This window comes from Martes martes, assembly GCF_963455335.1.
Source record: "Martes martes genome assembly, chromosome: 6".
NCBI classification, from domain to species: Eukaryota; Metazoa; Chordata; class Mammalia; order Carnivora; family Mustelidae; genus Martes; species Martes martes.
Window position 1 is genome coordinate 47832341 of NC_137893.1, and position 27324 is coordinate 47859664.

A 27324-nucleotide genomic window follows, 5' to 3' on the forward strand; every position below is an offset into this window, starting at 1 on the left:
GCTTGCGAAAGTCATCAGAAAGCGCTAACACAGGTTTTTGCCTTCCTCTTTCCTCTTCTTGCCCAATCCAAAAATCCAAATACCCAAGAGGGCAATCCCCTAATCTCCGAACCTAAAATGATAGCTTGTTCAAATATTATCATGATTTTATTCTCATTTATTTCTCATTTGAAACAAGCATCGATATGTTCTTCTTTTTTTTTTTTTTTAAGATTTTATTTATTTATTTGTCAGAGAGAAAGAGAGAGCGAGAGAGCACAAGCAGGCAGAGTGTCAGGCAAAGGCAGAGAGAGAAGCGGGCTCCCCTACTGAGCAAGGAGCCTGATGCAGGACTTGATCCCAGGACCCTGGGATCATGACCTGAGCCAAAGACAGGGTTTAACAGACTGAGCCAAACAGGCATCCCCAATATGCTCTTCTTTACTCACCTCTTTGATTGTTAAATGACTTATCTTAAATGGTTATTTTGTGATAGCTTCATCTCCATTGTTGATGCTGTGACAACAGAGTTAAAGCCAAATACGATCTTCTTAATCATTAACCAAGAAGAGCTATAGACAACATTTACCTGTCAGATCAGGGATTTTTTTTTTTTTAGAGTTGAAATGTATATATTTAGATATTTTTTCTTAAATAACATATTTACATCTAATAGAAAATATAACTCTAGAGATAATCTTTCCAACCAAAACTGAGGGGAGGGAGGAGGAATGGGAAGGACTGGGCGTGTGAAGTTAGGGACGGGACCAGCCAGAAGGCTGCCTCCCACCGAGAAATAAAAAGCGTTATGCCAAGTTTGCGCTCCCACTCTCTCTCCTGCTCTCTCGTCCTGGGATCACCCACCCAGCAATTCATTTTTTCTCTTTAAAAAAGCCTTGGTCCGTGTTACTTTCCTTAATGGTGACGGTCAAAAAGTTTGAGGTCACGTCGGCGACCACCACCTTCTCCAGGTTGGTCAGAGAGGGACTCCAGGACTCCTCCTCTGGGTCCCCCAGGATTCTGGCCACTGGGATCCTGGAGATGAGGGAGGGCCTTCCCCCCTGGGCCCCCATGTCCCGATACAAGCCCCCCACAGAGGCGGGGGTGCCTGAACCATGCCGGACCCGGGGGCCACTTGGGTCCATGGTGCCCTGGCCTCTGGCCTCCAGGAAGGTGGCCCTGTGCTTTATGACCCTGGCTGGAAAGGTGTCCACAGCCAGCTTGCCCGTGGCCTCCGCTGGGCTAGGGTTGGCCACACCGCACTGGGCCAGGTCTGAGTCCTGCCTCCGGGCCAGCTGGATCACGCTATGGCCAGCTGGGAACTTTCCTGCCCCAGAAGGGGCCTCGTCCAGCTTCCTGCCCTTGAGGTAATCTCCGAGGCCATCACTGGCTTCTCCCAAGGGCCTCTGCGAGGGGTCCAGGAGCTCCTTCCGGGGCTTGGGGCCTCGCTTCTTGTGTGGAAACCTATAGAGGTATAGAGGTAGTTTACCAGCTAGTTTATGTCAAAATTTCAACACTGATGCCTAGTTCTCAATTCCAAATCACACAGAAACATTACAATTAAATTTCCATCACTACCATATTTTTCAATAGTGAGTTTTTCCTTATCTTGGTTCTCTACCATCTTGAACTCATTTCCCCTCATATTTGTAATTCAAATAGGAAGAATGAAGGGCACTGCATATAATGAGATAAGGAATAGGGTGAACAGGAAAAGAATCTGTGGGTAGATAAGGCTATTGACTTTTAGCCTTATAACTGATTTAAAGGCTAACGATAGAAGCCAAAAACAAAGTATTTTCTCCAATAAAGTATCTGCTTTTAGTTAAATTTATGGAATTCTTCCCCTAGGTATCTTTAATGTGGTTGGTATTACTAATCTCATCTTGATAAGTCTTTCTTATACTGTGCTGAGTGAGATCAAGGGCAATTCATACGTGGGAATGCATCAGTGTGCTGTAAACAAAACTTAAAAATGAAATGAAAGAGTATGAGTTTTGAATCCACATCAAGGCAATCTCATGTGCACTCCTAACTCTGCCAGCCGCCTGGTGAGAATGAATAGTTCTTATCCCTATTAATGGTCTCAGCTTTTTCCCTTCTCTTTCTCTTTTCTCTGTAAAACAGGTGTGATCTCTACGTCTCAGGATTTGATGAAGATTTCATTAACTGGCATATATAAAATTTCTAAAATCACTAGATACTTGGTAAATGTGTCTTGCCTTCCTCTGATGCTCTGATGTTTTCAGTAAACAGTTATGTTGAATATTTACTCAAGATTTAACCTTTAGTTTAGAGGGTATATATTTCATTTCACAATATAAAAATCTACGTGAAACAAATGTTTCTGGTTCAAAAGTTAATGCTCAACACTTTCAAACTGAGAGTAACAACTTTAATAATAGTTACGGACTCTAAGGTAAAATCCCCAACTGTATTATCTCAGTATGGGTATTTACATAGAAAGAAACCCTATTTATTTATTTATTTATTTACTTCTGCTTGATATTTCCTGTTGATAATGAGGGAAAATTACTTAAAACTCATAGAAATAAGAAAATGTCGTAATGAAAGTGTTAATGAAAATGAATAGTGAAATGAATCTCTTTGTGTATTTTTTACCAAAAGACATTTGATTTTTCATTTCAATATACTTACTTTAAAATAGCTCAGAAAATAGCAGCTTAAACTGCAATTATTTGAGGTCCGCCTTAAATTTTTTTAACTGAAATAAATTCAAATCCCTTATTATGGTTGTATTAAAACAGTTTGTGGTACCAAGAAAATATGATTTTTTCATGTTTTTGCTGAATAATATATTCATCACATCTCAGATAATCCAATAAATGCAACCAGATTGCAACATTGTCAGAACACCAAGATTTAAAATTAGAAATGGGACAAACTTGTTTGGAAGTCATTGAATATCTTTAACCAAGGCTTGATGGAAAATAAGAAGGAGCACATGAAGTCCCAAACGATAAAATTACTATTTGTTCTTTTATAATTACGATGTCCTACCATTATAGTAACTGGAACTCAGAGTGTTACAAAATTATTTTGCATAAGATGAAAATGAATTTTATATCCGTAAATCTATCAAAAAGTCAGTAATGACTTTAATTTTGTGTAACAGATTCTTTTATACATAGTGTGGTAGAATTAAGAGCTTTTTTCACTTTTGTCTTTTAAAAAAAAGGAAAAGAAAACAGAATTATTTTCTTTTTTGAAATAATGCTCTTAAGTCAGCTTAACTTAGAGTAAAATCAGCTTAACTTACTTCTTACAACTTCCACAATAATTTCTTATGTAATTCAAATTACTTAAAGAGTTATTTAATAGAGGAAATGAGGTTTGTGGAAACATTTTAGAATGTTTTGAATATTGTTTTTTAAGAACTTGTTTCCCTTTTGCTTAAATTCCTATGCATTTTTGGAGAGAAACACATTAATCTCTCAACCATACCATACTTGGCGTCTGTAATTACACGTCCCTCTCCTTTACCCCACTACACATCACTTTAATTGTAATGAAATGCATTTAAAAAATGAAGTTTTATAGCAATACTTTGGAACATGAGTTCCTTTTTCACGAAGATAATAGCCATTAATTTTCCAGGTTAGGTCACCAACATCTATGGAACCAGTGTTATATACTAGGACTATAAACTCCCGAAGCTATAGCAGCTGTCCCAAAAGCAGAATTACAAGATGAAGGGATGCATTGGGAGGCTGTTGTTGGGGTAATAAGTGGCAAAGATGAAGGAACAGAAACCAGATTAGGTAAAGCATTTGACATAATGATGGAGCTAACAATTACCAAATACTTAATCTTTTAGGTGCTACTTATGGTGACTCTGTGTGTTTAACGTACACTAAAATATTCAATTGTTATAAAATTCCTATGAAGTAGATGCCATCAGTGTACTTATTTTCCAGGCGAGGAAACTGAGGCATCCAGTAGTTAAATAACTTACCCAAGACTGCGTATCTCTAAAATGGTAGGACTATAATTCAATTCATGACAGCCTAAGGCCAAAATTCATGCTCTTAACCACCACACCTTAATGTCTCTTGGCATTGTTACAAACACCACTTTCACATTTTCTTCACTCCCTCATCTCTCTAGGGTCACCAGAAATATGCTGACCTACACCTCTGCAGTTTCTTAAAAAGGCAGTCATTCCTCCCTTGTTCTCAACGGGAGAACTTAAGGTTGTATGTTTTCTTCACATGGGATGAGAGCAAATTTTCTTTGCGCCAGTTTCTGTGTAGGTCAAGTATGGAAACCAACTCTTATTAACATGTATTAATATATTACATATTAATTATTAATATATAATGTATCATTAGTATATTAATATCTGCACATATGTATATATGTATATATGTATATAATATATATATTCTGTGTAGGTCAAGTATGGAAGTCAACTCTTATTAATATATATACATATAATGTTTATGTATCTCTATATAGGTGCATATATATGCAACATCTTAATAAAATGGTATTATTTGGTGTTTACTATGTGCGATACATATGACTTATGTGGATAACCTTCTCTTAATAAGTCCAGTCAAAACTGTTTCATAAATACTTTTATCCTGTATTGAGTTATTCTATCACTTCAATCAGTAACAAGTTTGCTATCTAAGAGTTACTATGTGAGTTTTGTGGGTGGGTTATACAATGAATGTGGCATAGTTTCTGCCTTTGAGGAGTCTACACTATAGTTCTAAATATAAAACCTCTAAATAAATATATACTGGGCAGAAGGTAATTAGCTTTATAAGACATATACACATTACATTTACAGGATTTTTATGGAATAGAGACCATTCTTTCCATTTAGAAGTATAAAACAAAGATTTCACAGTTAATGGTGAAATTTGACTTAGGCCCTAAATAATTTTGGAAAGGATTTTGATGGACTTCCTACAAACCAGGATCTCTAGCTTCAGACACTTACTCCATGAATTTGATCAAAAGAGGAACTTGCTAGAAGGATATTGAGGAGCCTAGTGATCTCTATGAAGGCTAGAGAATCATGCTGCGAGGCAATGCAACCCAATGGAAGACCCCCAATCATGCTTGGAGAATGAGCTCCTGTTCATGCCACAGTACACTACCATCACTGCAACCTTGGGAATTTCTCTTGCTCCTGCTACCTCTGCCACCAGAGAAAATTCCTTCTCGTTCCACCTTTTTGCATCGGTATCCACAGATTAAAAAGGCAGAGACTAGCCCCTTGTGAAGATTCCTAGGGCTTTCAGAAGCCCTATGATCTAAAGAGTGGCCACAGTTAACCAAAGGTGGAGGGAGTGTGGAAGAGCATTCCCTGAAGAACAAAAGGCATTAGAGAAAGCATCCAGATAAAACCGTGTGGTCAGAGAAATGCCTGTCCTGTGGTGTTTCTAGAGCATAAGATCCACAGAAAGGGTTGAAAGGGGTGACGGGAAAGCAGAAAGACTAGAATGCAAAGTAGGCCAGATTATAGACCTTGTTAAATATCAAGCAAAAGAATTTAGTGCTTTTTTTTATATCCATGATGGAGAGTCATGGAGGTTTAGAGCAGGGGAATGATTTGGTTTGGCGCATAGAAGCCTTATTGCTCTGTCTTTGAGAAAGATAAATTTCTTTGACACTTGGTTCTTTTTGATGCTAATTTCTGCTGTTAGAATTTGTTTTGTGCAATGCTTTACTCTCTGGATTTCTAACTAGATAACTTGGAGATTTCATCATCTTCCAATATGATTTTGATTTTGAATAATACTTGAGAAAGCATGATATAAAATCAAACATTTTCATATCCCATGTCTTATGGGATGTTTAAAAAAAGTCCTCATGGTAAGTGACATTTCAAAGAATTTAGCTGGTCTGAATATTAGCAGAACCCCCTGTTCCCCCGAAAGTAAGAACCTAAAAGAGCATTTCATCGACCACTATAAGTTATAGTTTTCATGGTTTTTCAGTCTCTTGGAAAATAGCTTGGCTATTTCACTTTTTCTTTCTTCTCCTCTTCCCTTCTTTCTACCATTAAATTAAATTTGAATGTGACCCACTGTATACACTTGCTGAGCTCTACTATATTATCCATTTAAAAATCTATTCTTCTTTAGTTTATGTGTATTATTTACTTCAAAAAAAGTTTCCGAAGGGAAATATTCAATGGAAAGCACACCTCAGGTCAGTAACAAAGAAATGGAGGGAACCAGTTAGAATGGGCACAAGAAGAAAATATGCTAAGCCTAGGTGAGAGTTTCTGTGACTCAGCTTTACATTGACTCAACTTCCTTGAATTTAAGGCAGAAAGAGAAAGAGTGAAAGAGATTACCAGCAAAACTGAGCTTTCATAGCTTTGAAGAAACGTTTTCTAAGTATTAAAATTTCAAACATATGACTTTCTATGGGGCATATGGAGTGATTTTAAAAAACAATCTCATCAACATTTAAAAAACAGAAGCAAATTTCACAGGGTAAATTATTGAAAGTTCATTTTTCCATGATATTTAGAAATAAACATCTTCTAGATATTTATAAACAAGAACAGTCCTGGTAAACTCATACACATATGGAGATGTAATTTGGAAATATTTGTATGTAGGAAGCAAAAATGAGCATGAGAAAATGTGCTGTAGAGTGTCCATTTCTTCCTTCCTTTTTCATTTCTGAGTTTTATTCATTTCTTCTTTCTGTTAGTAGTTACACATTTATACCATTAGGAGTATTTCTGATTAATAAGAAAACCATGGTGTCATTAGCATGTATGATAGACTCATATATTGATCTTATTAGACTCCTATTGATAGACTCCTGTTGATTATGGCCAAAGGAAAATGCTTTTATTCATAGACAAGTGTGATTTTTGAGAGTAGCTCCAGCTCAGACTCTTTCTTTGTTATTTTCTATCTCTTCAACTAGCTTATGATTACTTTTATTCCTTAATATAGCACAACACAGGTAGTAGGTACTTGTAACATATTTTCTAAATAAATCACTACATTTTAGAATTGTCTTTAAGTATAACATGTTTTTAAGTTTTATGTATGGGATACCTTTTCTGTTCTCATTTGTTTTATCAGAACAGATACCTCTATAAAATGTCTATAAATAAGACTAGTCTAAATGTATTTTCCTGAGAGTATCAAATAGGTTGTTTTCAACATTGATGATCATGGCCCTATTTCATTTCACGGGATGCTAAAAGCATTATTGCATTAAATGTAGTTTAAGTTGCTAGATTATAGAGTTCCCCAATAAGGAGTACTGTTAACTTTTACTTTACTGCGGCACAATGAGCAAAGACAAACATGGAAATAGTAATTTGGCTGTGCTTTTTCAAGAGAAAGGTCATTTTCAAGACTTAGATGAATAGGACATATCAGTAATCCAATGTTTAATTCCAAATGAAAGTTCAGATCATTAACTATAAGCATTACACTTATAATGAACCCCAAATATGATTATGTTGGCCTTTCATTAGTCTTTTACTTTTGGGGAGTTTTCTCCAAGTGACTTAGTTCATTAACTTAAGCCTTAGCAGTTTCCTATTAATAAAGAACTTAATTAATGGAACAAAAATGGTCACTTAGGTTTAGGGATTTAATGTCTAAGGATGATAACCAAATAAATTAAGCTTTAGTGGCATTGCAAAAGGGATTAATAATATCAGCTGAAGTTTTAAAAAATAATTTATGTATTTTAATCAAAGCAAGCTTCACCATTAAATTTAAACAATTTTAGGGGTGCCTGGGTGGCTCAGTCCCATTAAGCATCTGTCTTCGGCTCAGGTCATGATCTTGGGGTCCTGGGATCCAGCCCCACATTGGGCTCTCTGCTCACAGGGAAACCTTCTTCTCCCTCTGCCTCTCCCCCGCTTGTGTTCTCACTTTCTCTCAAATAAAAAAATAAAAAATCTTAAAAAATAAAAAAAAACAAAAAATAATCTTAAATAAACACAAACAAATATAATGATACATTCCATATCATAAAGGATGTGTGTGTGTGTGTGTGTGTGTGTGTGTGTGTGTGTATAATCATCATATTGAAATTGAAAGCTGGTCATGAAGTGAAGCCTAATGTAACTCTTTACTAGCTCATAAAATACTAATGACTATCTTACACATAATTGCCTCTTAGTGTTTATGCATTTACTACAGCCTGAGGCCTTTAAACTTTAAACACACAATTGGTTCAGACCACTCCAGAGAATAGAATCATTTTAATCACTAACCTCTACATATTCTATGTATTCATGTGGACTGAGTAGCATCACAGATTGGCACCTGAGAGGTGTTAACAGTAAAATTGCCTTTCATGTTCACTGTATTCACCCTAAATATCCTTGTATTTCTGCTGAAAATCCATCTCTTTAGAATTGTTATCATGTATATTTATTCATTACATATAAATATTAAATAATATCATATACATATTATAATACATAATACATAATATATTATATAAATAATAAAATATATGTATATATACATGTATGTGTGTGTATATATATATGTAGATAGGTATACATGCATTTAGAATCCTGTAAGTGGATAATATTAGAAATTGTAATAGATAACCAACAGGATCTTCTACAGTTTCTGTAGGCACATTCCAGGGACTGTCACCACTCAAAAGGGTTAATATCAGAATGAGCTGGCCTAGATACTTTAGCAGACAAAATTCAGAAGAGGGGAGCTGATGGCTTTCCGAGCAGGATTTCTGTTATGGGGCCCAAGAAACAGCTGGCCAATTAGTAATGGGAAGGAGACCAGAGTAGATGTCTATCAAAGAATGTCCAAAAACTGGGTGGAAGGGAGGAGAGTTAAACCAGGATGAGTTTAATGTCAGGACAGGTTCAGAGGGAATATCATCAAAGGGTGTGACCTCCAAACTCAGAACTGATGTTCCTACAAGGGCTGATAAACCAGATGGACAGATCAGGGCTCTGAAGGCAAGGCTCTCAAAACCTGTCTTTCCTGTTTTCAGGGTAGCCTGACCCTAAGGGACCTAAGCAAGGCCCAACCCCTGGGAAGCTGGCAGCTTATGAGTGAAGAATGCAGTTTTAAAACAGTCTGTTCTTTAGATGCCTTCATGGGGGATGATTGATGGTTGCTTTACTGATTGTGGAGATTGAGCTGTTTCTAACATCAGGTCTTCATTTACTTCCAACTAATTATCAGCTCAATTGTGCCCTTATTATAAAGATGGCAGGTGCCATTTTTCTCAAACAGAAGATAAACGAGTTTAAACAGTGTTTCAGATAAACACTTCCATAGAGTACAATGTTGCGGTAACATCAAGGATTTCAAATTTTCAAGAACATGAAAGATTTTCTCACTGAAATTTCCATGAGTGATCTCTACCAAAATGTGCCTGCTCATCACCCTTTCTGCAGCACCAGGAATGTATTTTATAGGCTCCACAGCAAGTCCCCTGTCTGTGTCAGCCATGCCATTGTTAACACATTGCTCTGCAGACACAGCCTCCACTCACGTGATGACCACAGCAACCACAATGCTACTCTGCCAAGGTACGCAGCTCTGCTAAAACCTAGAAAGTGTTGGCAGAGGAGAAGGCAGCATGGCTGGTTTTTGGAGCTGTGCAGGGCCAGAATGCCACACCCCCAACCTCTGTCACCACTGAGCTTAGGACACTACTTTGTCACATGCTTTTGTTCTGATACTGCTGAGAGACTGTTTTATGGACCCTAGTCCTGTATATCTTTAAATTTTTATGTGAAGAGGTTCCTTCTTTAAAAAAAAAAAAAAAAAAAATCCCATTTTACAGACAAGAAGTGTGTAAAATTTGAAGAACTTGCCAATGGTCACCTAATATGGAAGTAATAGAAATATGATTTACAACTAGCCGTCCAAATTAGGAGTGTCAGTGTTTGAACAATTATGCTGCTTTTTTCCAGGTAATCCATTACTGAACCAAGTTTCTCTGCAGAGATCTCTCTTCTCTTACAATTCCTCAGGAAAACAGATCCCTGGTAAACCGACCCACTTTAGAATATCCAGAAATATTCAAGCAGGGCTTGATTACAGTATTTTCAGTATATGAATATTGGAAAATATTTACCACCACTCCATTTTGGCCTCTCTCTATTGGGCTTGTCCCTGCGGGAGGATCCTATTTCCTACGTGGGAGGATCATATTGCCATCAAAAGGATACGATCAGAAGGTATCCTTTTGATGGCAGTCTTGGTCATGTGACCAGCTTTGGCCAATGAAACTTAATAGAATGGGTGTGGTGCATAAACAATGAATTTTGGAACACACACACAAAAATTAAATTAAATTAAATTGAAAAAAAAAAGAAATTGTTTGTGCTATTTCAGAGCAGAAGTTTGAAGAGTCAGCTCTATTTTCCCTCTGTTTCAAGACCAGAATGTACAGATAGAATGTACCCTGGATCCCAGAGTGAAAAATATATGGACTAGAGCTGAAGTTGACCCAAAAAGACACAAGTGAGGAAAAAAGCATTGTTTCTGTAAGGCAGTGGGACATTGGTATTGTTTATTATCAAGCATAACTTAGCTTAAGCTGGCAGAGAGAGGAGTCCGCACAGTGTGGGCAAAGGCTTAGATCCCCAGGAAGGTCAGCTGCTGCCTCTGTCTCTTTTGGATCTGATAAGGGATCATTCCTCAGCTATAGGGCCAAAAGCAATTATCTGCTCTCTGAAAATAGGGCTTAGCATTACTCAGATAAACTTAATAGGAAAGAGGAACTGATCTGTTGCAGTGAAGTAGAGGAAGAAGTCAAAGGTGCCTTGCACGTTTGCAGTGCACGCTCAATTACTAATTTACCTTCTCCCCCACTCTTTCTTGGTCAAGTCCACCGCAGTTTGGATCTTTAATGATGTTGATTCACCCTTGAAAACTTCATGTTAACAGACCTTTGCCCATAAAATATGTAGGAACTAGATAAACCTGAATCTGCAAATTGCTAAATTTGTCACCTTAAGAATGTTAAGTATTGTTCAGATTCTCAAGACTGACTTGTCTGCCCGTCCACTCGAAAATCCTACCTTCGTGACTTTCAGTTTTGTGATCTCAGCCAGAACAGCCTCAAGCATGTGGAAAACCCTCTCTTGCTTCACATTAGTTAGTGTATACAGGATTGTGTTTTCTTAAACACATGGGGGAAAAAAATCCAAGATTTAAGTATGAGATTAGGGATGGTCTTTGCACAGGGAAAAGAGGCAGTCTAGACTTGTCTTTCCAGACAAAAGTAATTCTCCATGAAACTCAGTCAAACTCCCTAGGGTCCTACATTTAGTAAAACATATTTCTTTAACTCACTATGTGATGCATATTTCTATTAAAGACTGCAAGAGGAAGGGAGGGAAGGGAGCTGGTGTTCTGACTGCTAACTACTTGCAGTGAGGTAATTCTTAATATCACCTAACCATGGGTTAAATTGTTTCGTTATTCTCAGTTACAGGCCTTCCATTGTAAACTTCAAGTTATTAAACTTGAAGACTAACTTCAAGTTATTAAACATCACATTTTCATCTTTAGAACCTTAATGTCTAGCTCATTGTGGGTTATTTATAAATGTTTTATTTTGATTCATCTCCAGAATAGAGTCAGATTCAGATTTGACTAATATTTACTAGATGCTGTTTACTAGACACACTGTACTAAGCACTTGGATATGTTATTTTTACAAAATTCTTAGAAGTTATATAATGATTGTTATTTTATAGCTAAAGAGACAGCATCTTTGGATGCTGTCTTTGGATGTAGTGGATGGAACTACAGGGTATTATGCTGAGCGAAGTAAGTCAATCAGAGAAAGACAACTATCATATGATCTCTCTGATATAAGGAATTTGAGAGGCAGGGCAGGGGATTGAGGGGGTAGGGAAGGACAAAATTGAACAAGATGGGATCAGGAGGGATAGACACACCATAAGAGACTCTTAATCTCACAAAACAAACTGAGGGGTGCTGAGGGGTGGAGGAGTAGGGATAGGATGGTTGGATTATGGACACTGGGGAGGGTATGGTGAGTGCTACAAAATGTGTAAGCCTGGTGATTCACAGACCTGTACCCCTGGGGCAAATAATATATTATATGTTAATAAAAATAACTTAAAAAACAAAAACAAAACAAACAAACGAAAAAAGAAACATCATCTTTAGGGTATAAGTTACACAATGTCACATAATAAAACAGAGTCAGAATTTGAACCCAGGCCTCTCTAGGCCTGTGATTTCTTGTTTTAACTATATTACAGTTTAATTTTATTACGAAAAAGACTACCCACATGAATACCTTATGACCTAATCTCTTAAAAAGAAGAAAAAATAATTAACAGTTCAAAGTATCCTTCAAGGTTTTTGTTTTTGTTTTTGTTTTAAGATTTTATTTATTTATTTGACAGACAGAGATCACAAGTAGGAAGAGAGGCAGGCAGAGAGAGAGGAAGGGAAGCCGGCTCCCTGATCCCAGGACCCTGGGATCACGACCTGAGCCAAAGGCAGAGACTTTAACCCACTGAGCCACCCAGGCACCCCTCCTTCAAGTTTTTTGAATAAATTTGAAACATTGGATTTTCAAGTTAATGCTCAAACCATAGTTTCTGAGAAAGCTCAAAAATTAAAACAGACTCTCAAGAAATGCTACTTGAACATTTACAAATTCCATGGCTGAGCCCAAGACAGGATCATCGTAACTTAGTGGGCTGGCTCCTGCCCACACACTCAGGCATAACCATCCCTGCGGTGTCAGCACAGGTAAAACTCCCTAACCTTCAATTTCACCATGGAACGGCACTCTGATATATGCTAGAAATAGAAGATACTCAAAAAGACTTGTTATTGCCCCCTTGCTGTCTATCCATCTGTCCCTCATGCTTTCTGTATGCTTAGGAGCTGGCTTCCTACATGTGAACCTAAGAGCATTCATAGGTGACTATCCTTCAGTATACCTTGACTAATGGGAGGACCTCTGTGAGACCGTCTGTGTGTTCCAGTGTATCCCGCTGTAGACCTGAGAACCAAAGTACATACAGACTGTCAGCAGTGGTCAGTCACCTGGGCCACAGACACTCATGCTGACTGAGGGACTGAAGAGGATCAACACAAGAGAGCTTGGGCTGTAGTAGAAAGAGAATAGCCTTGGGATTTGATAGATTCAACTTTGACCCCAGAGCTGCCACAGATTCTTTGTGTGACAGGAAATGCTCAGAAGGCTCATTCTCAGACAAGATGGAGGCTTGGTGAACTTGAAATCACTTGGCTTAAAATTTCACCAAGATGCAAACAGCCCACCTGAGACAACAGAAACACTGATTATATTGCCAGTATTGATTAGTATGTAGTTTTCTCTGATGGAATTTTTCACCCTAGGTAGAAGATCCACCAAAAAGAGAAATGTTACGTAGTGGCCTTTTCCTAAAAACGATGATTGAAGGTTAAGGGAACAGTGTCAAGAAAGGCAAGAATGTTGAAGCTCATTAAGAGAGGGGGAAAAAAAAGAACAGAAGCTTAACATGCTGTGCCTTATAGAAAATAACTATATACCAGGCACTTTGGCAAGAAGACAGCAAAAATTTTCAGAAATTTTGTAGACTGTCCCCTTTTATCCATTTTATCAGTTTTTTACCTCTCCTTCATGATTCACATTTAAGCCCTTAAAATCTGAAAAGAAAGTGGTCTTTTGGGGGATCAGAAAGAACAAAGGGAGTCAGAAACATTGCTTCTTGCCATTGCAATACAGTTAAACTTGTAGGAGAAGGATCTTTTGGGATTGAGACATCTAGAGAGAGGAGAAGAGAAGCGGACAACTCTAAGACGGAAGGAACAGAAGGAAAACGAAGAAAGAGGACTAAGAAATAACGAGGCTCAGGTGAGACAAGCAGGCAGTGCTCCTAGAAGATTACTTGCCATTTTTAAAACTGTGTTTTCTCTTCTTTAAAATGGGAGCAATCACTCCTAGTGTTTCCTTACTGTTAATTAGATCACATGTATATTGTACCTAGAATTGTTCCTATCACATTATAATTCAGAGTAGAATTGGGCTTGGTACAGTCCGTAAATATTACTTCCCTTCTCTACAGTAAATGTTTATTTTTTGATTTGCTGATCTGTGGTGATGACACTTGCTTATTTTAAAGCTCAGGCCCTCGTGGAGTCTTGTGACTTGTCTTTATTTCAAAGCAAACACAGAAACAGATAATAGACTGCCTCTGTTGTTTTGCTTCCAAAAGACTGTTTCTCAAGGCCTCATATACATATACCCATATCTCTCAAGATTCTTAGGAAAGAAGTGCAGTTCTTTAGGAAGTACATAGACTAATCTCTCTTTTCTGAAAGACCAGTGCAAGGGTACAAATGGAAGCTCTCATACCTTATACTTAAATACTTAAAAATCAGAAAAAAACAAACAAACCAAAATTTTTAAAAAAAGAGACAGCAAACAAACTATTTTATGAATTATGTTCTATCTTCTCTTCTTGACAGAATATCTTCATAATAAAAAAATTGTAAATGTATTAAGCAATGATTTTGACTTTATTAAAACTAATAAAAATACTTAATTTTTATTGATATGTATGGATGTTTTGTTGAAGAGGCACTGATATTGAGATGAGTAACTTCAAAAAGACAAACATAATCATAATTTATTACACATTTGTTCCATAAAATTTACTTTTATTGCCTTCATTTTAACAAAATCACTAATTGTCTTGGTAAAAATAAAGATTTTTATATAATTTGTGTTCTACTGATAGTAATGCCTAATTAGGCAACCATTACAAAGCCATTTAAATTTTTAGATAATTTTGTTTAATGATCTTAAGTTTGGAGAAACTACTTTGTTCAGACAGGAGCAGCAAGATTTGTCAAAAGCCAACTTAAAGCCACACTTAAATCTGAAATGAACAAAAAAATTTTAGGTATCATTTCAAACACAATAATTGGACATATAAGGTAAATTGTTGGTAAGCAAAAATATTATGAGATATTTTGATTTCATCATATAACTTTCTGTATTTTAACTTCCATAAATTCTTTTTTTTTATTTTTTTATTTTTATTTTTTTTTAAGAAGACTCACTTTAAATACCAATGACCTGTGAGTTTTTCCTGCTCCCCTACCTCAGGTGGAACTAGTCCCACAGTGATTTTCCTCCACTGTATTCTGCACACACTATCATAGCACTTAAATTGCTTTAGAATCCTTGTTCTTTTTTTTTTTTTCTTTAAAGATTTTATTTATTTATTTGACAGAGATCACAAGTAGGCAGAGAGGCAGGTGGGGGGGGGGAAGCAGGCTCCCTGCAGAGCAGAGAGTCCGATATGGGGCTCAATCCCAGGACCCTGGGATCATGACCTGAGCTGAAGGCAGAGGCTTTAACCCACTGAGCCACCCAGGTGCCCCTAACTTCCATAAATTCTTAAAGCAATCTCTCCATCCATCCATCCATACTACACTTCACAAATGTTGTCAGGATTATATATATATACGTAAATATATATAGATATATACAAATACACAAAATTTTAGAGTATTATGAATTATTTAATATTGCAGACTTTCTGAACTGCCATTTGTAAAATTTGCCAATTTGTGAGTATCTCTGGAACAACAAATTAGAAAACAAAGCAAGAAAATGGATGCTTCTGCATTGTTTTTATATTCCACAGGGAAAGGGAGGGAAAACTGAATGGGAAGACATCAGAGAGGAAGACGAACCATGAGAGACTCTTAACTATAGGAAACAAACTGAGGGCTGCTGGAAGGGAGGTGCGTCAGGGGATGGGGTAATTGAGTGATAGGCATTAAGGAGGGTACTTGATGTGATGAGCACTGGATCTTATAAGCAACTGATGAATTATTGAGCTCTATGTCTGAACATAATGATGTACTATATGTTGGATAATTGGATTTAAGTTAAAAAAAAATGGATGCTGGCCACCACTAGACAAATACATTTCTTTATACCAGAAACAATATTCATTGTATTTAAAAGAAAATATTTGCCCAGTTAATGAATTTGTCTTTTCTCTTATTTGAGTGTTCTGCTCATCTTCTATTCTGAAACAACATCTGTATCTGATATTTTCAGTGACTCAACAGATATATATATATTTTTTTTTTGAAAAAAAAAATATGTGTATATATATGTTTTTTTTTTTCAAACGAATCTTTTATTGATGGAAATGTCAGGGAGGGAGATGAGGGATGACAAGCAAATCAACAGATATATTTTAAGCTCATTCAGACACAGGTACTAGTCTAAATGGTGCTTGTCATAAGACTAGACATTTAAGGTAGTGTACAAGAACTAGTGCTGGTTCTCAAGTGACAGAGAACCCATGGGCATCTTAAAAAATCTATTTTGAGTGTGTTTATGATATGTGAGGCCTTCTACAGTAGTGATTCCAAGATAGGGATCCTTGTGAGAAAGAATGTTATAATGTTAATAAAGTGGTCAAATTAGCTCATTGGGAAAGTGATGGGGCAGAAAGTTATAATTGGATGGAGTGAGCCATGTGGCTGTATGAGAGAAGAACATTCAAGGCTGAAGAAGTGGCCAGAGCAAAAGATATGAAGCTGAAATTGTGACAGGTATGTCACACACTTTGGTATGTCATCCAAACCATGGATTGGTATGGATTCCAGTATGGGTCAAGTTTATGAGTAAAGAGAGTGGTAGAAGAAGGGAGGCCACTGGAGGGTTCAAATCAGAGGATTGATAGGATTTTATTTATGTGTGACATCAGCAGCCAGAGTCATCTTCCTAAAGCAGAGCTCTGATCTTCTCCCCTCTTCTCCAACCTTTAGTAATTCCCTACTACTAAAAAAATAAATGAATAAATGTTCATTGTTTCCAGGCTAACTCTCAGGGACTTCCACAACCTATCTCTAATCTATCACCTGCTATCAATAATCTCAGAGAACTATTTAAATTTAAATATTTGTTTTTTCCTAAACATTCCCAGATCTTTTGCCCATGTGACTGTTCTCAAGACATTTCATCCAGTTAAGATGCCCATGTCTATCTCCATTAATGGTTCTCCTCAAACACACCTCCTCCACTGCAGTCGACTTTGAAACTCTCAGCCAGAAGCAATCCCCACATCAAGAGTGTTCTGTTTTTGCATCCCTCCTACAGCAAAGATCATCTACTCTCTATCAGAATTATTATGTTCATGACTCAGGTATTTTACTATCAAGTCAAGAAAGCTGCTTTATTTACCTTTAGATTTCTTTCAGTATGTTGAACCTAATACATACTCAATGAATGCTTCTGAGTAAATGAAAGAATGAAAAATCTTTTCAGTTTAGCTCAAAATGAAGACAACATAATAGCTAATGCCACTGAATGCAGGAAAATGTCCATCAAGAGTCTAGATCTAGAGTCTTGATTCTAGACTAAGGGCTCAAATATAATCTGTTCTTCATTTTTAAGAATGTGTATTAGTGTGTGAAAGAAAATCTTTCATAGAATTGAGAAGATTCTGTGTAAGAATTGTGTTTTTTTTTCCCCAAATAACCTAAAGGTCAGTATTTTGTGTGCTATAATAAATGATCACATCCTATTTCATCCGATCATGTTTTAATTTTATGAAAATATCTCAATCCAAAGTAAACTTATAGGGTAAATTTCATGAAACACTATCTTACATTAGTGAATTTGAAAATACATTAATGATACATTTATAATGGAATTTAATCTGTGGAAGAACTTTTTGCCCATGGCCTTTAAATGAATCTTATTTTCCTTATGAATTGTTTTTCTATACAACTAAAGAACAATAATTCAATTCCATTAATTATTTTGGGTGATCAGAATAGTGTTAGGTTAATCACTGCTATTTTGTTATACTGAGAAATTTAATATAACACAAAATCAAATCAGCTGTATAAATTTTGACAATTTATTATAGTTATGGGTTTAAATTTTAAGCATTACATTTTAACTTATAGGATTTTATCTCTCTAGTTCCAGACTTATAATGAATGATTTCTTTAAAATATTGACTATTTTTTTAATACTTTAACTGACAGTCTCTTACGTTACCCCCACAGAGATTTTAATTCCCTCATCTTTCATTAGCAAAACAAATTAGTCCAGTCCATATGCATTGAGATTTCATTAATGAAGTGGAAATGTGTTTCATCGTCCCAGATAGTATATAAATCATGCCACTGTGTCTATTCCTTTAAAGATAATTTGCTTTAGACACCATAAACTTGTATAACACTATTGGTGAGAAACCAGTATTATGCAGTTATTTCAATGAAGTTGAGTGCTTGGAAAACACAAGACCATTAATTTTTTAACATACTTAGAGATGGTAGCTAAATGATATCCCAAGTGATAGAGAGTTTGTTTCTGGTGAGGAATAAAGTGCACAATTCAATTAACAAGAGAAATACCACAGAAGAACAAGGTTATAAAAAGTCAAATTGTCAGAGAGAAAGCAAATATAGTATCAAAATAATGAGTTCTTAGAGACAGCAATATCCATTTCTGTCAAACTGAAAACTTTCAGCCACATACAGCAAGATACTGTTAGAATTTTAGTATTTTTATGAATAGATGGCTTTCTCCTTTCCCTCAGGTCTTGATTCTCAGAGTCAATTATTTCCATTTGGCACTGGAGGTCCATGAGGAGAATGTGGAAGGGATGGAGCTGGTGATATTTCAGATCCTCCAACATCAGAGTGAAATATTTACAAAGCTAACACACGCTTCCTTGTTAATACTGCCTACTCTCATGGCGTAATTGCAATGTATAATTATGCTAATTGAGTCTTCCTTGCTTTTCTCCATTACAGTACAGATTCAGTTCTATTATTTTAGCATTGTACAGGACAGGACTTCCAAGGCACCAGGATGGGAAGAAAAAATTACCCAACATGTCTTATTAATTCCACAGCGATTAAACAAAAATTATTTGCAGTCCCTTTTGGGTAGAGAAAATAGTTATGAGAACTTTCAGCCATTATTTAAGTAATTCTGAGATGGTTATAAAATATTCTAATTATTAATACTGAAACCATTGAATTGATTGGAAAAGTTATCTTCACTTAGTGTTTCAATGTAGCTCTTCCTGAAATACAGACTTTAAGAAGTAGAAAATAACTTCCAGCAATCACAAGGATTGAAGTAGTTGTAAACTGCTTACCACAAAGTTGTCTTATGAAAAATTACTTCTATTGAAATGCTTTAAGAATGTAAAATTACATATTAAAATAAATAATTCTTTCTTTTTCTAAGAAGAATATGTTTTGCATTTAGTTTTACATATCATGGTGCTTTATATAAAATGATGTACCAGGAAGAGATGATGAAAAGTGCAATGGAGCTCTTGGATTCTCCTCCCTGTACTACCATCAACATCCTCAGCAACCTTCAGGTTGCAGGTCACTCTCAACACATCAGCTCCTTAAACTGAAACTGAACAGTTTGGATGAAGTCATTGCTTTCTTGGCCTTGTGTTTAGAAGTGTAGGTTTTCACATAAGAGTGTCAGAATGGTGAATGGTGGTGTGTGGGAGGAGTGGCAGGTTGAATAGCGGGTTCAACCGTCACATCAAAAAAGGCAGCCCCACTTTGTCCTTTTATTTTGGGACTTCACTTATGATTCTTTTGGGGAAAACAATTACCCCACTAAAAACTGCTTACAAACCACAATTCTTTTCATACTTTAAATTTAGTTTACAATTACCTTTATTAATTAGCATACAAGGCTGATATGTGATAGACACAAACTTTGTGAAGGTAGAACAGACAAAGGGAGATGGTAAAGAACCATTTGAATATAAATGAAGAATGAAACTTTTAAAATATTTATTTTTCTGAAAATTTTATTCCATAAGATGTTTTCATGGTCCAATAAACTTAGAAAGCACTATAAATCTCCTTCAGATTTACAGTGGACATTAACTGATTAAAGACCCTGGTAATTCTTTTATATTTTGTTCAATACAGAGTTCCCCAGTCTTATTACATGACAGAGCTTCATTTTAGCATATCTGTTACTCATTTATGGAAACATGCTGCCATAGGGAAATAGAAGTGAGGCAGAAAGAAGATACTTTATTTTCCACTGACTCTGTAGCCAATACATGCTGAAATCATCCAGAACATTAGTGAACTTTACATTCTCTTATTTTCTGACATGGATATATTGGGTTCTTGCTACAGCGTCCATGCCAAATACTGCCTGACATACTGACACAGAAGCTTCCAATATTGGTTAAAGATGACTTAATGCAGAATATATTACACAGGACTATAGACTGAACAAATAATTGTGAGTTTCTTTTCATGTCATGTCTTTTTAATAATAGGAATGGAATCCATTTACAGACAGGAAAAATACTCAGTTGCCATAGAAATGATATGTGTTCCTTAATAAAGGAAAATCAACTAAAGGCTTCAGATAAGAAAATCTCATTAATTAGTGGTTTCTACAAAGTATTGATTGGTCTTCTCAACTTGAAAATATTAAAAGCATTTAGCTATTAGTCTAATTGCAGGTTATGTTAATCAAGCTTATTTCTTGCATATATGGTATGCAACAGCATAATTTTATCTAAACTAGCATAAATTATTATGATTGTGAATTGAATTCTATTGGAGCAGAAGAGGTAGAGAGGAATCAATTGCCAGTTCAAGAAGTCACAAATGTTATTGTTTTGATGGTCCACTATTTCATACATTAGTAATAAATATCCAAATAAGAATAATATTTAAAAATACAGTTAGATATACTACCCAGATTATCGGGCAAGATAGTAAAAGACATTAGATTTTTCCTATCATAATCTAAGGAAGACATTATTTATTTTTTTCAAAAATTTTTAATTTGAGATATAGCATACATAGAGCATGATGCTCAATGCTTAAACATACCGCATAGTGAGTTTTTAAATATGGATACAACAGAGAACCACCAATGAGATCAATGTGTAGAATATTTCCAGCACCATACAAACTTCCTTAGGGCCCATTCCTAATGGATACCCACCTGCAACACCACCAAGATAATGATAACCATCATTCTGACTTTTTTCATCGTGGATTAATTTTGCTTGTTCTTGAACATCATATAAATGAAACCATGCAGTATCACATATTGACCTATATTTGTGTCTGGCTTTGTCACTATGTTCATGAAATTCATTCATATAAATATGAAAATTAAAAAGAACTGCTATATATATTCCTGGACAGGTCCTTTGTAGAATACCACTTACATCACTTGGAGTGGAATTTCTTCGTCATAGGTAGATATAGGTATAATCTTAGTAAATAACATCAAACAGTAGTTTTAATGGATGCTGCATTTTTATTAGGAAAAAACCCATGTTAATCAATGTTACCAATTTAAGGGTTCTTATGAACTCATATATATAGATTGAACCCCTTATATTAATTAATTGGAGATGACCCAGGGACAAAGTGACTTGTTAAAATTCATATAACTCACAAATGCCATATCTTGATCTGAGACTCCCCCTTCTTGTTCACCACCACGCCCTGCCCCCCACATTCCTATATTCTTCCTTGAGCAGCAGCCTCACACATAGATAGAACTTGAACTTCAGAGTCAGGGAAGGCTGGATTCAAATCCCTTTTCTATAACCCTGCATCCCCACTCTTGATCACCACCATTGTACTTGATGCAAATTAACTTTCAAATTGTTGTGAGAATTAAATGAGTTAATGTATGCAAAAAGCCTGAGGTAAAATAGGGTCTCAGAATTCTTTATTCTTACTGCTCTACTTTCTGAAGCTTCCTGATATATATCCTTAGGCATATTACTTAAGGATTTAGAGCCTGTAATTCTTTATTTTTAAAGTGGCCATAATTCTATCTCTTCTGCCAATTTCATATAACCCTTGTGAGGATTAACTGATAATATAATAACAAAAATTCTCTTACCTCATGCCTAAAGACTCACATTTGGGAAATAGAAAAAGCTAGATCCAGGAAGGAATTAAAAATTATATATCAACATTTTATTTAATGTAAATTCAAATATGTATTTATTTTTCAGTCTTTAATTTCAGGTCAGGACTTTTCCTTTGGCTAAGGGTCCACTTTGGCATCCAGACTGTCTTTGTTGTGTAGAAAATACCCACAGGGTGAAGTCAGTGAAAATGTTGGAGTAGGGACATCTTGGGACCATTGCTCCCCAGAAACACCTAAACACTTGTCAAAAACTGTCAAAACTAACCTCACTGGAATGCAGGAAGATAGTCAATGGTTTGCACAACTGAGAGGATGCTTAACCAGGAGAAAGGTCACTGAAACAAGATCAGATAGTTTAACTAACCTCGATCCACCCTCTGCCCTGGTGCACCAGTGATCCTGTAGATGACAACTTGTCCCGACTGTAGGCACCTGGTTCCAGAGGCAACAGAGGAGGCTTTGTTCCCAAGGAATTGTGCTTATCTGGTTTTACCTGACTGGGAGTCTCCCTTTGTTTTGCCTAACTCGGAACTCTACAAGGCTGAACAGTAACACAGCCCTCAAAAACGATAAAAGCCAAATGAACAAGCCACTGCTGCCTAGTATGAAAAAGAACAGTAGGGATAAACAACAGACATGCCAAAAGCTTGGGAGGAAAAGCTGAACAGTGAGGTGTTTTGGGGAGAAAAGGACATTTGAAAAATTTCCGTGTATACGAAGGGACGTACAAATGTACAGCATGCGCAGAATAAGACACATCCTCAGAAAAGATCATAAACTTTTAACTGTAGCTGACCTTGAGGATAGTGCAAGCCGGAAGTATAGACTAAGAAAGTTGTAAATGACCTGGAGAAGTATTTAAGGAATGCTACAACACAGAGCCAATAGGAGAAGACTTGGACAGTAATTTTTTAATTCCTTTTTTTCTTTTTTGTTCGCACATCATAAATGTCCACTTTTTGACAAAAAGTTGTGAAACATGCAAAGAAGCAAATATGGACCGAACATAGGGGAAAAAAATGTTGAACAAAAACTGTCTTGAGTAAGAATAGATATTGGATGTAGTAGATAAAAACTTTACTTACATCAACTCTCTTAAATATGCTCAAGTATCTAAGGGAAACAATGCACATATAATTAAAGGAATGGGAAAACAATGGCTCAGCAAACAAAGAATACTCAATAAAGAGAAATTATGAAAAAGAATGCAGTAGAAATTATGGAGCAGAAGACGACAATAGTTGAAATGAAAAATACACTAAAGAGGTCCAACAGCAGATTTGAGCAATGAGATGAAAGAATTAGCAAAGTTGATGGCAGGGCAAATGAAATTATCCAGCTTGAGGAGCAGAAAGAAAGTATGATAAAAAGTAAAGAGGGGGGGCGCCTGGGTGGCTTAGTGGGTTAAAGCCTCTGCCTTCGGCTCAGGTCATGATCCCAGGGTCCTGGAATCGAGCCCCGCATAGGGCTCCCTGCTCAGCAGGGAACCTGTTTCCTCCTCTCTCTCTCTGCCTGTCTCTCTGCCTACTTGTGATCTCTGTCCAATAAATAAATCAAAAAAAAAAAAAAAAGTAAAGAGGGTACCTGATTAGCTCAGTCAGTTACACGTCTCCTTTTGGCTCAGGTCACGATTCTAGGGTCCTGGGATCAAGTCCTGCATCTGTCTCCTTGCTCAGTAGGGAGTCTGCTTCTCTCTCTCTCCCTCTCCATCTCCATCTCCCTCCTCAAACCACTCGTGCTCTCTCTCTTTCTCTCAAATAAATAAAATCCTTTAAAAAAAAAAAGGAAAGAAAAAATAAGAGGATTTGAACAATGTCTATATAAAACCTTTCACCAACAACAGTAAAATACACTTTCTCTTCATGTGCACATGGAACATAAAATTCAGTAAATTTTAAAAGATTTAATTATGCAAAGCATCTTCTCTTACTATATAGACTTAAATTAGAAATCAATAAAGAAGGAAACTGGAAAATTCACAAATATGTGGAAATAAAATACACTCTTATATGACCAATGCATCAAAGAAGAAATCACAAAGAAAGTAAAAAAATACCTTGAGAGGAATGAAAGCACAATGCAACATACCCAGACTTAAGGGGATTCAGGGAAACCACTGTTTGGAATGAAATTTGTAGTTGTAAATGCCTATAGAAAAAAGAATAAAAGATCTCAAATCAATAAAGTAACTTTATTTACACTCTAAGGAATGAGTAAAAGAGTAGAAAATTAAACCCAAAACTAGCAGCAGAAAGGAAATAAGAAAGATTAGTGAGGAGATATATAAAATAGAGAATAGGAAAATGACAAAAGAACATGAAGGAAAACAAAATTAGATTCCTTGAAAGATTGACAAAATTAACAAATATTTAGCTAGACCAACTAAGAGAAAAGGAATGAAGGCACTGGTAACTAATTAAAAATGAAAGTAGGAACATTACTACAAACCTTACAGAAATAAAAGGAATTATGAGATAATACCATCACCAATTCATAACCTAGATGAAATGGACAAATTCCTAGAAACACAAAGACTATCAGAACTGACTCAAGAAGAAATTTAAAAAGATCTGAAAATACCTATATTGAATTCTATGAAATATTTAGAGAAGAATTAATACAAATCATCCTGAAGCTTTTTCAAAAAATAGAGGAGAAAGAGACATTTCTTAAAATATTCCTTATAGCCAGTATTATTCTGATCCCAAGGAACAAATATTCATGAACTTAGATTGACAACTGTTCCTTAGCTATAACATCAAAACACAAGCAATCATTTTTCAATATATTAAACATATAATTACTCTAAGACCTGGTAATTCCTCTCCTAGAAATACACCCAAAAGGCTTGGAAACAGGTACTCAAACAAATAATTTGTACAGAAATGTTCATAGCAGCACTATTCACAATAGCCAAAAGGGGAAAATAACCAAATGTCCATCAAAAAATGAATGTATAAACAAATGTGGTATATAGCCATACCGTAAAATATTATTCAGCTATAAAAAAGAATGAAGTACTGATACATGCAATACATGAAAGAATGTTGAAAACATTATGCAAAGTGAAGGAAGCCAACATATAATAGACCACATATTGTACAATTCTATTTGTATGAAATATCCAGAATAGGCAAATCCACAGTGACAAAAAATAGACTAATGTTTGCTGGGTTCTGGGAGGGGAATATAATGGGGAGTTACCTCTTAATAGTATGAATTATCCATTGGGGGGTGATGAAAAACATCTGAAACTAGATATTAATGAGGATTGCACATGCTGTGAACACGCTTCATGCCAATGAATTGTACATTTTAGAATGGTTAAAATTGTCAATTTTATGTGATATGTATTCTACCATAACAAAAAGAAATATAAGAAAAAAACCATAATGCATTGCTTTCAACTGGTAGCTTTGTGTTTTGTAAAATAATGGGAAAAAACGGGGAAACTTGGGAGGCAATTTGACAAATCATTCTAAATATTTTCTTTCTGCCAATCTTTTACACTTGTTTTGCTCACTCATAGTTTGACTAAAAAGTTGGAAGCAATCATTCCAAAGCCATCCAGTGAGCTTTTAATATGAACAACACTCTTTTTGCAATTTCATTTTATTCATTTTCATAGAATTTAATTAGAATATTTAAGCATATTTATATATGTTAACAAACATGTTTATAGAGACATGTGACTACAATAAGTAGCTTGGCAAAGAAACGAAACCGATTGTTGGTAAGCAGCCCAGACCTTGAAGCAGAGGCGGGTGAGTACGTTGAGGAACATGTTCCCACCATATTCTGGGCACCACGGGCAGATACCACTGAATTTTTACAGAGAGGATGAGGAGTGTGGATAATCCAGGAAGTCAGTCAAAAGAGCTTGAGTTGTGGTTACTATACGTATAGTGAGCCTTGGTTCACCAAGCCTTTTTCTCCTCTACTATGTGAACTTTAAGAACGCGAAGACCTTACCTACATCATTCCTAACTGGGCCTTTGGTGGCTATAAATAGTCCCTGGCACATAATCGGGTCTCAATAAATATCTATGACCAAGAAATGATGCAACAAAAGTGTTTTACTCATTTACCAAGAGGGGATAAGAACTACGAGAAAGTGTTTGAAAATATGTGCGCTCTATATCAAATGCTTTATATTTCTTTTTGCTTTGCAGCTCCTGTCTTCCTGTAGTAGGTACTTGTGTAGAACATGCTCTTTCAATCAACAGTGATTTATAAAAGAGCTGCACAGTTCTCTCAGGAAGCCACAAGACACAATGAATGGCACTTTTCATTATTTTTTAAGTTCAATTATGGAGCCAACATTTTACAGGGCAATAAGAAAATGAAAAAATTAAAGTAGAACTTAGACATTATCATAACTTGTGTGCGCCAACTTGCTTTTCGACCTCAGCTTTGCTTTACAATCTCAGCTTTGCTTAACGATTCTATTAAGCCGGAAAGCCATCAAATGCAGTGAATATAGGTACCCATAGTCTAGCTGACCGAAGGGTAAGTGATACACTTATTTCCAAAAAGAGTTTCCATTTTTATCCCTGTTTTTAGTTACTTCAACTTCTTTAAAAATGCTTGTTTTTCTTGAACTGTTATTTGTGTGGTCAGACCAAGGGCAAACCGTCTTCAGGGCTAGTGAGGGAGGAAAAACAAAATTACTTCAGCTATTTCCAAGGAAGGAAAACATATACTATGTATGTCTTTTATTTTAATTAAAGTAAGAAGAGACATCTGAGGCACCCTCAGCATTTTGAAAGTCATCCAGCGTGCCTATCCCAAAGGCAGTGTGGATGGTGGAAAAAACAGAAGCCTCGAACCAGAAAATCTTGATTTCTGTAAAAATGTTGCCACTTCTTGGCTGTGGGATCTTGGACAAGTTCTTTTACCATGCTTGGCCTTGTTTTCCATGTTCATAAATGTGGAAAATAATAATACACTTGTGGAAGTGGTAGTAAAATAGTAGTCTGATAGCTTTACAAGATAATGTTAATGTTGACATTAGTTATTATTTTGTAAAGTTCTCACATGTGAACATGAGGAACGTGCTCACTTCATACAAATGCATACAATACCAATTTCAGACTCACTCTTCACCTCCACAAAATTTGACAGCGTTTGGTATGGTAAGATAGCCATTATTTTCCAAGTGCTGGCAAGTTCCGCGCATATCATGCTACAAACAATACAAACTGTTAGCTCTTTATTTTCAGAATCTACCCGAATTTCGAATCATACCATTTAACTGATCCACTCCCAGTTGCCCAGAGGTGGGGCAGCATTGCCTCAAGTTTAGGTCTGCTGATCTCTGAATCATCACTTACCTTTCACTTCTGGTTGTGGATTTTGCAAAAACTTCAGCCTATACTTAGGTCCTGGACTCAT

At 36.0% G+C, this 27324-nt stretch overlaps 1 protein-coding gene across 1 annotated transcript; it reads right to left on the reverse strand.

The window, feature by feature from the left end:
• Positions 1-851: 851 nt before the first annotated feature.
• On the reverse strand, positions 852-27324 carry LOC308344307 (chromobox protein homolog 8-like; the record flags this gene model as incomplete). Its single annotated transcript, XM_080805887.1, has 4 exons — positions 852-1443; positions 22424-22529; positions 27015-27155; positions 27264-27324. The coding sequence occupies 4 exons, from the start codon at positions 27322-27324 to the stop codon at positions 852-854; spliced, it is 900 nt and encodes a 299-aa protein (XP_080662013.1).